Source organism: Heptranchias perlo, chromosome 26, assembly GCF_035084215.1.
Source record: "Heptranchias perlo isolate sHepPer1 chromosome 26, sHepPer1.hap1, whole genome shotgun sequence".
NCBI classification, from domain to species: Eukaryota; Metazoa; Chordata; class Chondrichthyes; order Hexanchiformes; family Hexanchidae; genus Heptranchias; species Heptranchias perlo.
The window spans coordinates 38,799,226-38,817,825 of NC_090350.1; the positions used below are offsets into that span (position 1 = coordinate 38,799,226).

Sequence of the window (18,600 nt, forward strand, 5' to 3'; positions counted from 1 at the left end):
CATTCAGGGCTGCATTTAACAAAGCAACAATTTCCCTTCTTGAAGGGGACAGAAAACAAGGCAGGACTTTAAAAGTGGGGCGAAAATTCCATGGCCCTTCTGGAACGCTCCCTCTGCATCTCCAGCAAGGGTGTGGCAGAAGGGCTAGAAAACAGGCCAGGACTCGGATATGCCATGTCCCAACCCGTACTGACAGTATCTGCAGGGCCTTGTCAGGGGCAGAACTTCAGTCCGTCCCTTCCATTGTCGCTCGTGTCGAGGCTGGCAACTCCAGAGCGGGTGTTTCCTTGGCCCCTGCCTCGCCAGTGTTGAAATGGCGCCCATTACGCTCAAGAGGTATTCTGACCGCTATCCTGGCTGAAGTAGAGCTGCTGGATCTCCAAAACCAGGTTGTCCAAAATTTTTCTTCAGTTAAATCAGTCCCCTATGAAGGGGGCCAAGAGATAGTTAAAATCTTCTTTCCAGAGGAAAGGGAATCCAGCACTCCCTCCAGACATAAGCAGGCATCTGACATGCCTGCCTGTGTGAGCTAGTGGGCACCTGAGATGCACCCCTAGTGGTGCAGGTACCCACCATGGGTATTGATGTGACAAGACCTCTCACTGAACCTGGCAGAGGCAGCACTGGAGGTCCCTGGCAGGGCCAATCCCAGCAAAACCACCAGGATCACTGCCTGAGGAATTTCAGCCAAGGTTACCCAAAGTAAGTGGAACTGCACACAAAGAAAACAAGGTATCAGGCTGCTCAGATTTGATTTTTAAAATTAAACCAGGATCAGTCAAATTTAAAGATGTGTAGAATAATAAAGATATTTCCCTTCCAGCACTGGGCACAGAAAAATAAACAGGACCTGATTATATTAAACTACCAGTTTCAAACTAGTAGTAAGTAGTCAGAAATGTAAAAACTTCAAGAACAAGAGTCATCCATATAAAAGTATATATCTATTTAACTGTTTGATATTTGGAGAAGAGACAAAAATGAGAATTACAGATAAAAAGTTAAGACACTTCCACAAGTCATACTCTTTGCATCCATTTCCAGTGACAGTTGTAAGCAAAAAAGTGTCAATTTATTTCTTTTGAAAATATTTAAAAAAAACTAACAGTCTTTACAGCCATGATATAAAACCGAACACAGGCCAGACTTTACAAGTACAAATTGTGTGTAGATTCAGATTCTGCAGCACTGAGTCTGTACTCACGTAGCTCTCTACAGGAACTGTACAAACTAGCCTAGACTTTCCAAAAACAGCCAGGCTCATTTGCCAAGTTATGAAACAGAAGACGTGCATTAAAACCATCCACGGTGAGTCAGTTGTATGCTTTTTAAAAAATTAACAGCATTACTTTTCTCCTCTGGTAATTCAACAATTTTTGGGCAGCTGCATTAAGTTGAATTAAGGTGAATTCTTCTGCACAAACTATTCCTCTTTACTGTATCTCTCCGATGTAGAGTCTTTTGTCACTGGATGCTGAAAGAACTGTTGGAATAAAAAATTGTAGATTTCTGTCAAGCTACACTTTACTTCAGATGCTAGAAGCAGTTAAAGTTAAATCAGAAAATTGCATCCCAGTCAGTGTTCTGAAATATCGCCCAACCTACCGATCTGCTTTCACCTATTCCTGGTTAGGTGGCAAATAAAAAAGCCTAAATGTACAACAAAAAAAACTGTAGACATTAATAGGGCCACAAGACTTCTGCACTAAGTTCACAATTCAATAGTCATGGTCACTAATGAGGTTCATAATTCCAGCAGAAAGGCTGCCAAAAAAATGCCACAACACCCCCCTGATAAACGTCAAACACAACACAAAATCAAAATAGCTCCCTAATTCTGTAACCAGTTCGATAACATCTTCATGTCCACTAACATTATTAGATTACATTTGCCTCCATAAAATATTCAGAAAGGACAAATCAGCTGTGAGTTAGTCTTCCCAACCATGCTTGTTTAATAGTAATTACAGTATTACATGGGGATTTTAATTAAAGTTTGGTAAACAAACTCAGCTTGTGGTGCTATGCGAAGGGTTTGAGCAGTGTTAAAATGTATTACAGAATCTTTTACGAATATGGAAAGAGAAAAACACAAAGAAAAGCTTGCATTTATAAAGAACCTTTCATGTAAAGGTGTTCCAAAGCATTTCATAGCCAATGAATTACAGCAAGGTCCCACCAACAGTAAGAAGTGACCAGGCAATCAGAGAAGCCAGGACACCTGAAGAACTAACTCTCTAATCTTATTTGAATAGTGCCATTAGATCTCTTGCATCTGGATACCTCGGTTTAACATCTCACCTGAAAGATGGTACCTGCAATAATGCAGCCTCAGTACTGCACTGAAGTGTCAGCCTAGATTACATGCTCAAGTCCTTGGTGCAATTGGTTGCACTCTTGCCTCTGAGTCAGAAGGTTGTGGGCTCAAGCCACACTAAGCCAAAAGAAATGAGAAGAGTGTGGCAGAGATAGAAATCAATATAGTGGGTTAACATGGCAGTTTGTGGACAGCAAGATCCCACAACCATCAAATGAGACAAATAATATTTAAATTAAATATTAGAATTGCAATATAAATATTAATTCTGTAATTTGACATTGGAAAGAGACAGCTGTGATTTTAAACCCGATTTTGAAAAGATTATGAAAACAGGATGCACATCATCAGTATTAGAAGGATGCGAGTTTGAGCCCCACAGCAGACCTTGAGCGTACAATATAGACCTACAGTCCAGTGGCTTTGCCCCAGCTTATCTCACCAACATCCACCAAGGTAGGTTCCTGCTCACATCTTTTTTCTCGTCTATTCCCAGCCCCATTATCACTCCACCCGATGCTCTTTCAGCCATTACATCTTCTGGAACATTTTCCCAAAATCTCTCTGCCTTGCCAACTCTATCCCCACCGTTAAAAGTATTTTTCTCTTCAAACATATTTTTGTCTCCATCCCTTAACTTAGTCCCTGTTTTTCCCCATGGCTTGGTATCCACTTTTTCCTTCTACGCCTTAAAGTGCTTTGAGACATCTGCCGGTACATAAAGGACGCTATTGAAATGTACAAACAACAGAAAATCCTGGAAATTCACAGCAGGTCAGTCAGCATCTGTAATGAGAAAAAAAAGGTTAACATTATGGGTGTGTGCCCTTTAATCGCTCAGCCTATTGAACGGTACACACCCAAAATGTCATAGGCTATCTTTTCTCTTTACTGATGTTGAATGACCTGTGTAATTCCAGCATTTTCTGTTTCTAAAGAAGTGTTGTTAGTAATTATATATCCTGGGTTTTAAATTGTTGGCCATGGCAAGACACTTACTGATTGGTTCTTCCGGATGAAAAGCCACCTCATTCACTGAGCCTGCATGCCCTGGTAATTTATAAAGGATTCTTCGTGATGTCGTATCCCAGACATAAACAAATCTGAAAGAAATAATGCAATCCCTTATTGCTGATGGGTTTAATGTTTTTTTTTAAAAAATGACCTTCAACAACAGCTTGCATTTATACAGCATCTTTAATGTAGTAAAACATCCCAACGCGCTTCTTTAAACTAATGTAATCCACAAATACGTAAACATGTACTGCAGGAAAAAAATTCCCTGAATGACACCATACCCAGTGAGTATGGCTGTATTATTTTCAGAGTGCACCCCCCACAACGTTCCCTGCCTCCTTTAAAAGATCACGGTTTTAGAAACTGTACACTTATGCCACATCATCTGTTACTAGACCATGAACAATTGTAAGCTATTGCAGCATTAAGATAGTACCAATATTCTTTCTCGAAGAATAAATTTAATGACCTCATAGAATCTGAGGTTAAACAATTTCCTGCACCCATCATCCCTCACATTCGATAAAAGGTTTCAATTGCAATTAAGTAAAGTTATTAAATTAGCTGAAGTTATCATAGGGAGATAATGCATTCTAAGATACACAGCACACAGCTTCTGGCCTGTCATAAAATTCATCACTCAAATCAGCAAGTAAACATCATACACATACAGAATGATTATCCATTTCCTTCAAAACATTTATTATTTCACATTTATTATCAGTGTGTTCATGAAACAGTATTTACCTGTCTGCAGATCCAGCTGCTATTTTGCTTCCATCAGTCGACCATGAACATCTTAAGAGGTTCTGCAAGAAATTGTATATTGTCAAGTTTGGCACAAGATGACGACATACTATTTGGGGTTATCCGGTTTAGGGGAAAGGAAAACAAAACGTTACGGCTGAGGGAATGCGACACTGGTTACCTACTGCTGGACCAACATTACACTTCCCATACCAAATCATCAAGTGTAGCTGGCAATTTACACTAAATTATAAATTGTTCACTGTACAATTAATGTTAACTCATTTTAAAAGACTTCATCATGATCATCTTCTGCATTTGCTATCATTATCATCTTAGAAATGAATAATCCTTTTGAACTTTTCAAGCTACGATAACTACCTGATAAAATTAAACTAAAAAATGTCCGTTTTCATTCGGCTTCACTTAATGTTGCCACAGCACCCCATCCACCACTGAACATTCACTCCCTTCACCACCGGCACACCGTGGCTGCAGTGTGTACCATCCACAGGATGCACTGCAGCAACTCGCCAAGGCTTCTTTGACAGCACCTCCCAAACCCGCAACCTCTACCACCTAGAAGGACAAGGGCAGCAGGCACATGGGAACAACACCACCTGCACGTTCCCCTCCAAGTCACACACCATCCCGACTTGGAAATATATCGCCGTTCTTTCATCGTCGCTGGGTCAAAATCCTGGAACTCCCTTCCTAACAGCACTGTGGGAGAACCTTCACCACACGGACTGTAGCGGTTCAAGAAGGCGGCTCACCACCACCTCTTCAAGGGCAATTAGGGATGGGCAATAAATGCTGGCCTTGCCAGCGACGCCCACATCCCATGAACGAATAAAAATAGGAACAAAATGCTACTTATTATGACCAGTGTATATTCTGTACCACAGACTGCATTCCCGCCTCATGGGGAAGCATTATTCTCAAGCAGAACATGAGAGTGTAACTGCAGTCTTTTAAGAAGTCCTTATGTTCTTTCTCATTTACCAAGTTAACACACAGCATTAATTTAAGAAAAACATCACTACCTTTTCAAAGTTATGCACATTACCCTGGAATATTTTCACACATCTCTCTTTTGGAGCGAATGGACGCACATCCCAAACTCGCACTGTAAATCCAATCACAAAAATCATAAAGATTCAGCAATTAACTTTTCTTCTGATTTAGAAACACACCCTTTCTTCTAACTGGAAGGCAGAACTAATACAAATCAAAGAGCCCCATGGCTTATTTTGTGGCTTGCATTAATCGCCGCTCAATTAACTTAATGCATGATAACCTCAATGGTAAAAATAAACCCAGAAAAGCTTCCCCCAATGGTTCAGCTCGTTAAAAGCCAAACCATGAAGTTCCCAGGTGTAATCCCTGGCCTGTGGTGAGTTAGCCAATCTTAGCTGGGACATAGTTAGTGGAGCTATGATTGGCCTTAGTGGCTGTATATTAGGGAGGAAAAATTCAATTACAGTTCACATTCCTTATCACGATCCAGCAAGCCCCACAAAGTGAGTCTGTAGATACTGGGTCCAGACAGGGTCATCCTTGATTGCATTGCTCCCCCTTCCCCAATTGCTCCCATTGTCAAATAGCTCATTGACACGGCTCGTACATGACAAATAGCCAATTATGCAAAATACTATAGCACCAATGGAACTGTACAACAAGGAGACATTGGCTTCAGGAGAGAAGACAGGAGGGGGGGGGAATTGGCGAGGAAAAAGTTATAAAGAACAAACTGTGGTGCATTATAAACAGAATGTATGAGAAGACAGCAAAGTGTACTGTCTGTTTAATGTTCTAGTGAGCAGCTAAGCCATACACAGTCCAGTAAGGTCCCAGGTATAATTCCCAGTCTGTGCAGAGTTAGCTAGTCTCGGCTGGGGCACACAAAGTGCTCCTGGTAAAAACTGGCCAGGGTTTCGAACAGACAATACACTAGATCCCATCGATTTGGCAGCACAGTCACCTGGGAGTCAGAAGATTGTAGGTTCAAGCCCTACTCTAGGACTTGAGCACATAATCTAGACTGATACTTCAGTGTAGTGCTTCTGGAAGCACCATCATGTCCACCTGTCCTCAGAACGATTCACAGAGGAGCAGGGGACACAGTGTCTTGACCAACATTTATCCATCAACTACCACCACCAAAAACAGATTAACTACTTTTCATCTCTAAGCCCAACTAGTTCATTCGGTAGAGCATGAGACTCAATCCCAGGGTCGTGGGTTTGTGACCCATATTGGGTGGTTTGATTGTATTCAAAATAATGAGAGAACTTGGTGAAGTAATTAAGGAGAAATTGTTTGCACTGGCAGGAGGGGCGGTGACTAGAGGGACACAGATTTAAGGTAATTGGCAAAAGAACCAGAGGGGAGATGATGAGAATTTTTTTCACGCAGCGAGTGATCTGGAATGTTCTGTCTGAAAGGGTGGTGGAAGCAGATTCAACAGTAACTTTCAAAAGGGAATTGGATATATACCTGGAAATGAAAAAACTGCAGAGCTACGGGGAAAGAGCAGGGGAGTAGGACTAATTAGTTGGCTCTTTCGAAGAGTTGGCACAGGCTCGAGGAGCCGAGTGGCCTCCTTCCGTGCTGTATGATTCTAATTTGCTGTTTGTGGGATCTTGTGTGCAAATTGGCTGACACATTTGTCGTCTTAACAACTGTGACTACACTATAAAAGGTAATTCAATGGATGTAAAGTCGTTTTGGGACAACCAGAGGACATGATACGGCACTATATGAATGCAAGTTAGGATTTTCTACACTTTTCTGTCACTATTCCAAAAAGTCTAAAGGAATCACATGCAAGTTACCTTCTGTCCTATTGAATTAATCTGTTTATTTAATACTCTCCGGGTCTTCAATAGAACACAATAGTTAACCACATCTACCCCCTTAAAAAAAACACACTAATTACCTGTATTATCCATAGAATTGGAAAGAAGGTAAGAGCCATCGCCACTCAGAGCCAAGCCTGTCACAGAGTCTGTATGACCACGCATGGTATAAATTAACTTGTTTTGTCGGAGGTCCCAAACCTAACAGAAGAAAAAAAGTTGAACTTCAAAAATAATTTCAAGTCAGTAAGCTACAGGCCACAAACAATATTTAGGTACAAGTACATACAAAAATAAAAAAAGGGTTAGAAATTAACCATAGCAGAGATTTGTTTTTATTTTTGGAGTCTGCTGCAAAGTGAATTTAATGCATCTTGTTACTTATAAGATATCTTCTACTGTGCATTCTGAATAGTTATACTCTAAGTTGTCCATTCTGACATAAGAATTGTACAAGTCTCCCTGATATTTTACAAGCCTACATCAGATATCTATTGTAGGGTTACTTCTTGGCTATCTCAAATATCCTTTACTACCAACTTTCTCAGCCAGTGTAAACTCACCCTAACTAATAGCTATTTACAAACAATTGATGCATGGAATTCCTCATTTTTGGCTTGATTCACGCAGCATCCTAAACAATGAGAATTGGGGGAGGGGGGAACAAAAAGAGGCCATGATCTCTAAGACATTCAAATCCAGGAGTCTTCTGGGATTCCTCCACCCATCCTATTTCACCCTTTAAAAGCAGTAGTGAAGGGTGAACAAATTGGAGCAAGGCTGCACAATAATTTGCATATTCCCCCACCTCACCCCAACATTTCAAACTTCAAATAAACTTAAAAGACAAACTATATTCAAGAACCACCCCACGATTTTGCTAATTCTCTTCTATCCTAAAGGCAGGTAGTCCATGCAAGGATATAGTTCCATGGGCACTGGACATCCTTTGGTAACTCACCCAAATGGCAACTGTTCAAGTGTGAGCCTTGGTAATGAACAGTGGGAGACTTTGCAACTGGGGGGGGGGGGGAAAAGAGAGATACACAACCGAGCTCATTCCTGTTGACCCACAATACACTCAAACAACCACCCGTGCTGAATGTGTGTAACGATCAGAAGTGGGAGACCTGGTTTAGCTTTTCACCCCCTCCCCATGGAAATTGTAGCACCCAAATTGCTTCACTGGTTGAAATCAGATAACTCAGCATATTCCAAGGACTGAACCAAAGACCTTCCTGGTCTGTATGACTCAACTGCTCACCAGATAAACTTGCTATGCCATCCAGAGAGCTATTGGGAGATTATTATGCTACTCTTCAAAATAGAAGTGGGAAATTCTATAGTGTAACCTCACAATCATCATTAAGGATTGATGTACTAAGAAGCACATCGTTGTTTGCGAAGATCTACTAAACAGTTTCACTTAGTAAAGGAGTGAGAATTTTTACCGATGGCAATGTTACAAATTGTGTCCAATGTGACTCCTAAGAGGATGCAAAGTGGCAGCATAAGCTTGGACTTTAACTGCTAACCAGCATCAAAACAATTCATTTCACAAGACTATTGAATAATGGATTTACCTAGTATTACTGCTTTTTGAAAAAAAAGTTTGCATTTTTAAAAAGTTTTTTGTTTATTTGAACAAAGAACAGTGTTTAGTGTTACATTTTTAGGTTTTTAATCCTCGGTCTTTTCCTTGAGTTCAGCGCCATTGGCCATGTCTATAAGTGGTCCTCGCATCGCCCGTGAACCAAAGGATGCTTTCACCTGCCTAATATCTAGGTAAATGTAGCAAGAACTAGGGGTCTAACACAGAACCCTCATCACTGTACTTGGCTTACTGGATATACCGTGCCACCATAAGGATCTCAACTTCGATAGGCAGAACAATAACACTTTCAGACCATGGCTCAGGCTGTAAATCACTAGACACATTTACTGAACATAAAACTGGAAAAAGAACAATTTGAACATACTTACAGTAATTACAATTTTTTTTAAACTTACTTCCTCGAATCTCAAACAAGGATGCATCTCCTGTGGTAAAACTCAAAATACACTTGCTTACTTCTTACAGAATTATTCAATACCAGAGTCCTTGGACTAGACTCTCATGCCTGACAGCTTCAGACTAACTGGTGCGCTCAACACTAGGTCAAACATGAGCCCACAACTGGAAACTCGGCTACAGGGAGTCTGTCAAAGCGGCAACAAAGAATTGTGGTCATGCCCCTTAAACTGAACATCTTCATCTCACATAAAGCTGTCAATCAAACATTTCACTTTAAAAATCTCCTAGGATATCATAAAGGAAGCTTGAATTGAATGGCTCGATCTGAGAAACCCAATGATTTGTTCCAACCACTTTGATCAACTGTGATTGCAGGAAATTAACTCTGCTCCAGTCAACTATCAGGGACACTGCTTCAGGCAGAATATGCTTAATGCGCACCATTTAACAGACATTAACATATTTAACTTCTCCTTGTCCCCCAGATGACTTTGGTACACCAGGCCATAAAATATATTCTCTGCAGCTTGCAGAAACAGCTGGCAGTAACCAATTTTAACTCTGTGACCAGCAAGAGGTCACAAGGAATCCAATAAATTAAAATCCGTAGACAAATATGCTTAATTTTTGTACTTAATAAAACATGATCCACCCAAGAAGGTGAAGGCAGCAGATAAAGCTTCCCAGCTATACCATTTTCCTGATTCTCAGGCTAGAAGTTGGTTTGTCCAAAATCAGAAGTGGGATTACTTTTCAAAAATGATTAAAGTAAGGACTTAGTTGACCACAGCTGGGAGCTACAATTGCCCACAGCACCACACCATGGTTTGAGGAGGAGAAAATAAAAGAAAATTTGGCCAGTGCTCCCAGTCCTGACCCCTATCCCTTACTAGAAATGTCCAAATGTCGATACTGGATGACAACAGGATGAGACTCAGCTGTGACTCACAACACAGTTGAGTAGCCTAATAACATATCAAGAATGGCCACTTGGGCGAGCTACTGAAAAAAAAATCATACCCCAAGCAAGGAGTCAATACCTCCAGAAAATAAAACTGGCGACAAGAAAAAAGAAGTCCCTCAAAAATGTGACAGGTTCTCCTGCCAGGCATCGTCAATAGTTGCACAATACGTTGTAACAACCACCACTGTCACTCTAGCAGAACTAGAACACTGGATGATCACTGGTTACCAATCAGGTCTTGATCAATAAAACTTCACCAGTTTCCTATTCTAGAAAGTGAACAGCAGAGAAGTTACTCCATAACCTGATTCATGTGGGTGTTTAGCATCCCTGCTAAAAGTGTCCACCACAAAACAGTCAGGTGAGGTACTGGTAGTAATTATGATTTAGTGCCAACTACAGCATTACCAAATCTGAAGTGAATCAGGACTTAAAACAAAAACAGGTTCCACACAGTTTGCTCACTGATTTCACATCAGTGATGTTCTTTGTCAACAGACACAGTATCAGAGGGCCCACTTCTGAAAACATTGGAGCATCAGTTGGTCATTATGTCAGGAGGTCTACCATAGGTCCACAAACCTTGGGATATGCATTCTGATACAGAGCAACAGTGCCTATAAACTGAATCCACATAAAACATCTCAGGACCACCAGGATGAGCCTGGACAATAGGCCATTGCTAAAGAAGCCTACCTGTTAAACCCAGGGGCAAAGACCACAGGTCAGCATTCAATTACACACCTGCACCTCCCTGAAATTGACCCCGGGGGAAAAAAAAGAGAAATAAAAAGAGTAATTTTATTAAAAGATACTGGAGCTTTAAATTTTAATAGAGATTCTAAAACACGACATTGCCATTTTTTTTGATTAGTTCAATTTTAAACTTTCATGTGGCTAATGAATAATTCACTATAAGGAGCATCTTACCTTAATGTCATTATCGATACCACCAGAGATAATCTGGTCACTCGTGTCATTAAATGTTGCTGCCAGTACTTGGTATGTGTTCTGAAATGTATGGATAGCAGCCTTCTTCCGGATGTCCCATAGCTGGGGTACAGAAAAAATATAATTTAGATGTAGAAATACATTGAAAAACGGGAGACAAAAAATAGTCAGAGTAAGACAGAAACAAAAATGGATGGGGAACAGAAAGAGTAGGGAAAGGAGAGAGCAAGTGAGACAGGGAGAGGGAAAGGAGAAGGGAAATGAGACAGAAGTGACAAAACTTGTCAACTTGTCTCTGTTTTTGTAGTGGAGAGAGTTTTACAGGGAGAGAATTTCTTTATTTTTGTGCATAAGCAGCAACTCGTGTAAGAATTTTCTGGGAGTAACATATGTTGGACTATTCTGAAAGATGGTCATTTTAACATTTCCCTTTGGAACACTGCCATTAAAAGAAGTAAAATTACTTTCCTTATGCACCCTTCACAATTTAGATCTTTTCACATCATGTTTTTCAGGTTTCAGCATCTATGATACTAGTTTAGGGTTTTATTTATATCACATTTGCAGGCAATCTGCCTGATGTATTTTTCCAATTTTCACTCCTCCCCTGAAGGCATTGACCCTTGCTGCGGGTGGGGGGGGGGGTGTAGCCCCACAGGTGCCAACAACCATCTGACACCGTACTCAATTGGTAATTCTTCATGTGTGAAGCTAGACAGTGATTGTCAACACAGTAAGATGACATAATAGCCAGCCAGATCCCATTCTCACCCAACGTCCACATACAGGTACTTTCTAACAGGGAGTAACAAGATAGCAATCGGGTGCAGAAATCCTGGCTAATGTTTCCCTCCCTTGCCCTGAAGCCAATGCTGACCACCCAACTGCTGCCCTGGCTCAAATCAGCACACACCTAAGGTTGAACCTGGGAACTTCCTGGTCTATCTGACTCAGCTATTCACTGGATAAACTCACTGAACTATTGGCAGAGCATCCCCTGCCAAACACATTTATCCAAAGGGGAGGGTAATACATTTGTCCTGGCATCTGATCATTCCTTGCCAGGATATTTTCATCCCTACTAAAGCTTCTGCTTTAAGATTTCTGAATTATCCTCTCAGTTTTTACCCCATGAACCGCAAGGCTAGAAAAACACATCATGTCCCAATATTAAATTGCAATCACCTTTACTGTTCCATCATCGCTTCCTGTACAGACTAACTGTGGTCCCCGTCTGGCTGGGTAACATGAATTCACAAAGGAAGTGTGGCCTTTCAATCTCTTGATTCTTTCGCCTGTTTCACTGTCCCACACTGCTACAGTTTTATCTGTTGATGCTGAAAAAAGCATGCTGAAGACGACAAAGCAGAAATATCAACCCAAATGCAAGACAGCCTCAAAACAGTAGAACACAAAAGTAAATCCATGAACATTAAGCCATCTTTTAAATGGGGGGGGGGGGGGGGGGGGGGGGGGGCGGAGGAAAAAAGAGTACAATCTAGATAGTTTTTAAAAACTCAGCTTACTTTATTTTACTTCATTTAGTGAAATTTGGTTACTTTTGCTTCCTTTTTTCTGCTTGCATTTACCACACCATTTATCAATTTCTGGTTACTGCCACTTAGCCCACGACTCTACTTCGCTGAAGTGTCCAGGGAAGCGTCTAGTTTAGACTAGCAGAGACGAGAATAGATGGCACGCAAATTTGATTTTTATTCAAAAGGTGAAGAAGCAAGGTCACCAATGTGGAAGAGTGATAAATTAGAGTGGTTAAGTGACGCAACATTCTGGTTTTAAAGACCCGTAGATTGTGGGAGGAAGGGAAGGCCAAGAGGCTAAGTAGTTCTATAATTTTGAGATCCTGAGAAAGAATGAGCTAGAGTAGGAGATGGTGAAATCAACACAGAAAGTAGAAAAGTGTGGAGGATGCTGTATTTGGTTTGTGGCTTCTGAGGAGCACAAAACTGTTCTACAATACCAGACACATAGGAAAAAAAGATTTTGAGACAAATGGCAAGGCATAAAGTCAGTCATTAAAATTGCAGCAGTTTCTCATATAAAGGAACACAGGAACAGGACAAGAAAAGATGATTGCAACCCATCTAGTTAGTCCCATATTTCAAAAAAAATACCATACTGTATGCTCTGATACAACTCAATCATTTTTTTAGTGAAAAAACAAATCAGCTCTCTTTTGAATGTGATAACCCAGTACAATATTACAGTACCTGCCATCTGTGTTATAATGCAATTCCATGACCGCTCCACTGTGGCCTTTCAATGTAGCATAATTATCACAGTCTCCATACACATTCCATAACACTGAAGAGAGAGAACAAGAGACAAAAATGTGAAGGGCCTTAAACCACACAGCGCCTCAGTGGACATTTCAAAACAATCTAAAAAGTTATGACAATTTTTTTTAATAAGTTGACTGAATTTCACAAGCTATCTCATGAGAATAATAAAAAGGCATTCCCCAAATGATCACTACTCGCACAAAATTTTGGGGGCCAGCAGGAGGGATAGACATACGGCAAGAAAATAAATATTAACAAATGGCTATTTTAAACTTAAACAAAAATGGTTAATACTGGTAAAACAGGTCAGGCAGCATCTGTGGAGAGAACAGAGAAGTTAAGATTTTGATGAAGGGCCTATACCTGTAGCATCAACTCTTCTGTTCTCTCTGCAGTTCCAGCCTGACCTACAGTTGTTTGCTTTTTTAAAATTATCAGGGTTGGCTTCAACTGACAACATTTATACACATTTTAACAGATCAGTAGTATTTCCTATCAATACGGGAACCAATTTAATATTTTTGCAAATTTCCCTACCTGCACTTAATGATCGCTGTCCCTCCCAACAGCAGGCCTAACAAATCCACCTCTACAGCCACTATTAAGACAACTAGGATGTGTGGCCGTGAAGCTGGATCATTGCCTCAATGTTTATTTTGACTTAGCACCAGGCAATTCAGCTCAGGATCAATGTCTCATATTCAGGCAATAGTACAATACTATTATACGGGGTGTTTAATGTTTTACTGCAAATGCACTATAGGAAAAATCACATTTCAGCTCTGATGCTTCTTTGTGCAATATTCTTCTGATGCGCTACACTTAATTCATCACCTCAAACTGGTCCGGATATGACCATCACCAATGATAGATACTTCACTCAAGTGTTATACAGCTCAAAATACTCGCTCCAGACAACCCAAGTTGGGAAGGACAAAGTTGCACTGCTGGGTATTTTAACAGTTCAAATGAACAGAACATTTTATAAATCATAGGAACAGGAGGAGGCCATTCAGCCCCTCAAGCTTGTTCTGCCATTCAATCAGTTCATGACTGATCTGTACCTCAATTCCATTTACCTGCCTTTGATCAATAGCCCTTACCTAACAAAAATCTATCAGTCTCAGTCCCAAAAATTTCAGTTGATCCAGCATTCACAGCTTTTTGGAGGAAGTGTTCCAGATTTCCTTTGCCCTGCGTGTAAAAAGTGCTTCCTAATTTCACTCCTAAATAGCCTAGCTCTAATTTTAAGATTGTGCCCCCTTGTTATATATTCTCTCACCAGAGGAAATTGTTTCTCTGTATCTATCCTATCGAATCCCTTTATCATTTTAAGCATCTCAATTAGATCACCACTCAACCTGGTATCATTCTGGTGAATGTGTGCTGTGCCCCTCTAAGGCCAATATATCCTTCCTGAGATACGGTGCCCAAACTAAATGTAGTACTCCAGGTGAAGTCTGACCAAGACTCTGTACAACTGAAGCATCACTTCTTCACTCTTGAATTCCAATTACCTTGAGATGAAGGCCAATATTCCATGAGCTATTTTGATTACTTTTTGTATCTGTGCAGTAGCTTTTAGTAATTTGTGTACATGAACATCCAAATCCCTTTGCTCCTCCACAGTTCCTAGTCTCTTGCCATTAGGAAAGTCTTCTGATTTGTCTTTCTTGGATCCCAAAATGGATTTTTACTGAAATATCACCAAAGGATGGCATTTGAACTTTGATTGCTCTCAGTATAATGGGACAAAAAATTGCACGACCATTAACAAAATGGATGATCCATCTCGGCCTCCTCCCAATATCCCCACCATCACAGAAGCCAGTCTTCAGCCAATTCGATTCACTCCACGTGATATCAAGAAACGGTTGAGTGCACTGGATACAGTAAAGGCTATGGGCCCTGACAACATCCCAGCTGTAGTGCTGAAGACTTGTGCTCCAGAACTACCAGCACCTCTAGCCAAGTTGTTCCAGTACAGCTACAACACTGGCATCTACCCGACAATGTGGAAAATTGCCCAGGTATGTCCTGTCAACAAAAAGGAGGACAAATCCAATCTGGCCAATTACCGCCCCATCAGTCTACTCTCAATCATCAGCAAAGTGATGGAAGGTGTCGTTGACAGTGCTATCAAGCGGCACTCACCAATAACCTGCTCACTGATGCTCAGTTTGGGTTCCGCCAGGACCACTCGGCTCCAGACCTCATTACAGCCTTGGTCCAAACATGGACAAAAGAGCTGAATTCCAGAGGTGAGGTGAGAGTGACTGCCCTTGACATCAAGGCAGTATTTGACCAAGTGTGGCACCAAGGAGTCCAAGTAAAATTGAAGTCAATGGGAATCAGGGAGAAAACTGTCCAGTGGCTGGAGTCATACCTCGCAAAGGAAGATGGTAGTGGTTGTTGGAGGCCAATCATCTCAGCCCCAGGGCAATGCTGCAGGAGTTCCTCAGGGCAGTGTCCTAGGCCCAACCATCTTCAGCTGTTTCATCAATGACCTTCCCTCCATAAAGGTCAGAAATGGGGATGTTCGCTGATGACTGCACAGTGTTGAGTTCCATTTCCAACTCCTCAGATAACGAAGCAGTCCAAGCCCGCATGCAGCAAGGCCTGGACAACATCCAGGCTTGGGCTGATAAGTGGCAAGTAGCATTCGCGCCAGACAAGTGCCAGGCAATGACCATCTCCAACAAGAGAGAGTCTAACCACCTCCCCTCGACATTCAACGGCATTACCATCGCCGAATCCCCCACCATCAACATCCTGGGGGTCACCATTGACCAGAAACTTAACTGGACCAGCCATATAAATACTGTGGCTACAAGAGCAGGTCAGAGGCTGGGTATTCTGTGGAGAGTGACTCACCTCCTGACTCCCCAAAGCCTTTCCACCATCTGCAAGGCACAAGTCAGGAGTGTGATGAAATACTCTCCACTTGCTTGGATGAATGCAGCTCCAACAACACTCAAGAAGCTCAACACCATCCAGGACAAAGCAGCCCACTTGATTGGCACCCCATCCACCACCCTAAATGTTCACTCCCTTCACCACTGGTGCACAGTGGCTGCAGTGTGTACCATCCACAGGATGCACTGCAGCAACTCGCCAAGATTTCTTCAACAGCACCTCCCAAACCCTCGACCTCTATCACCCAGAAGGACAAGAGCAGCAGGTACATGGGAACAACACCTGCATGTTCCCCTCCAACTCACACGCCATCCCGACTTGGAAATATATCACCGTTCCTTCATCGTTGCTGGGTCAAAATCCTGGAACTCCCTTCCTAACAGCACTGTGGGAGAATCTTCACCACATGGACTGCAGCGGTTCAAGAAGGCGGCTCACCATCACCTTCTCAAGGGCAATTAGGGATGGGCAATAAATGCCGGCCTCGCCAGCGACGTCCACATCCCATGAATGAATTTTTAAAAATCATGACCTTGAATCGTTTAATAAGCAGTTCAAAAGTAATTAAAGTTTACTTATAACTAATTACTCTACCAGGTACTGTAGCCTGTATGACTGAAAACAGGAAGATAAAATAGTCTCTCTCGCTTACATATGAGTCGGTCATATCCTGCAGATGCCAGTGTTGATCCATTCGGGTGGAACTTACAGCAGTAAACCTCCCCTTCGTGACCCGATAAAAGCATTATAGGAGCTTGAAGAGTTGATGTTCTTGGGGGACCCTAAATGATTGGCATAAAAACAAAAGAGAAAATGAGATAAATGATCAGAGAATGTTTTAGTGGTGTTGGTTGAGGGATAAATGTTGGACAGGACGGGTAGAGGGTTCAAACCCAACTGTAGGACTTGAGCTCATTGTCTAGGCCAACACTCCATTGCAGTTCCAAAGGACTGCTGCACTATCAGGGGTACTTGCCCTTTGGATGACACATTAAATTGACGTTCTACTTGCTCTGGTGGTACACGTGGACATTAAAGTTCCCAATGCATCATTCAAAGAGCAGAGAGTTAGTATCCTGGACAACACGCCTTCCTCAACCAATATCGCTGAAAACAGATTATGTTGTCACTCATTTAATTCACTGCTTGTGGGACCTTGCAGCGTGGAAAACCAACTACCATGTTTGTCCAGTAAACAACAGTGAGTGCACTTCAACTGACAATTCATTGGATTTAAAGCACTTTGGGGCATTTTGAGTGAAGTGATGAGGATTAGTTTAGATGTTAGATAAATGCAGGTCCTTTCTATTTCTTTTTAAAAGTCTAATTTGTGCTCACTTTTTCATCTTACAAATTCCTTCATTAAACCTATCCAATCTAATCTTGAATGTTGATGTAGTTTCTGCCTCAACCACTAGCCCGGAAGTGAATTCCACAGCCTCACAACTCCCTGTGTAAATAAGTTTCTCCAGGATTCCATTCCTGGTAAACCTGGAGAAGGTGCCAAAAAGATTTACTAGGATGATACAAGAAGTTACACCTATCAGGAAAGATTGAGCAGACTGGGGCTCTAGAAAAGACTGAGGGGTGACCTGATAGAAGTCTTTAAGATTATGAAAGGGTAGATGTGGAGATGATGTTTCCACTTGCAGGGAAGACCAAAACTAGGGGCCATAAATATGATAGTTACTAATAAATCCAATAGGGAATTCAGGAGAAACTTCTTTACCCGGAGAGTGGTGGGAATATGGAATTCGCTATCACAAGGAGTAGTTGAGGTGAATAGTGTAGATGCATTTAATGGGAAGCTAGATAAACACATGAGGGAGAAAGGGATAGACGGTTATGCTGATAGGGGTAGATAAAGTAGGTTCATGTTGAGCATAAACACCTGCATAGACCAGTTGGGCCGAACGGCCTGTTTCTGTGCTGTAATTTCTGTGTAACCTCAAGATGCTGCCTTTAAAAACACCGGCGCCATTTGATGACGTCAGACCACCCGCCGTTTCCAGACCCTTCGATCGGTGGAAAACAAAACACTGCAGATGCTGCAAACCCGCAACATACCGGACCGGGGCGGGTGTGACCGGATGAACTACCCGACTCCCCCCCCCTTCCCCTTTCCCTTTCCCTTTCCTCCGCAAAGGCCCAAACCACAAGGCGCCCGTCTGACGGAGCCGCAATTCGCACTCACCGCCTGCAGCACGGCCTGCTGGGGAGCGCTCCCCTGCGCCGCGGCCGGCGGCTCATTCCTCGGCCGCTTGGCCTGCACCAGCGCCATTTCCTGCGCCTTGCGCTTCTGATCGATCATCCCGTCCGCTGCGGCTTCCCCACTTTTGGCGCAAAGAGTCTCTTCCCTCCGCTGAGGCCAAGCTCCCGCTCCCACCTCCTAACAACGCGGCGCCTCATTGCACGCCACCGGCCAACCTATCCGCTGGCGTGATCCCGCCTTCTCTCTATCCCCGTAGGCTGATCCCCACGTCAACCACAGCCAACAGTGGGCGGTGCTCGCT

At 42.2% G+C, this 18,600-nt stretch overlaps 1 protein-coding gene across 1 annotated transcript; it reads right to left on the minus strand.

The window, feature by feature from the left end:
• Positions 1-925: 925 nt before the first annotated feature.
• On the minus strand, positions 926-18,499 carry snrnp40 (small nuclear ribonucleoprotein 40 (U5)). The gene is made up of 10 exons (XM_068006845.1): positions 18,282-18,499; positions 16,740-16,869; positions 13,100-13,193; positions 12,057-12,222; positions 10,851-10,973; positions 7,023-7,143; positions 5,128-5,210; positions 4,082-4,143; positions 3,317-3,420; positions 926-1,483 (listed from the first exon to the last, which is right to left on the minus strand). The coding sequence occupies exons 1-10, from the start codon at positions 18,396-18,398 to the stop codon at positions 1,434-1,436; spliced, it is 1,050 nt and encodes a 349-aa protein (XP_067862946.1). The 5' UTR covers positions 18,399-18,499; the 3' UTR covers positions 926-1,433.
• Positions 18,500-18,600: the final 101 nt, after the last annotated feature.

Bases quoted from the DNA above. Each gene is read 5' to 3' on its own strand.
- snrnp40 (XM_068006845.1), bottom strand. From the start codon at position 18,398: ATGATCGATCAGAAGCGCAAGGCGCAGGAAATGGCGCTGGTGCAGGCC. The intron at 7,144-10,850 runs GTAAGATGCTCC...TTCTTCTGTTAG, and splicing joins GTATCGATAATGACATTAAG to GTTTGGGACCTCCGACAAAA. The intron at 5,211-7,022 runs GTAATTAGTGTG...TTGGATTTACAG, and splicing joins CAATTCTATGGATAATACAG to TGCGAGTTTGGGATGTGCGT.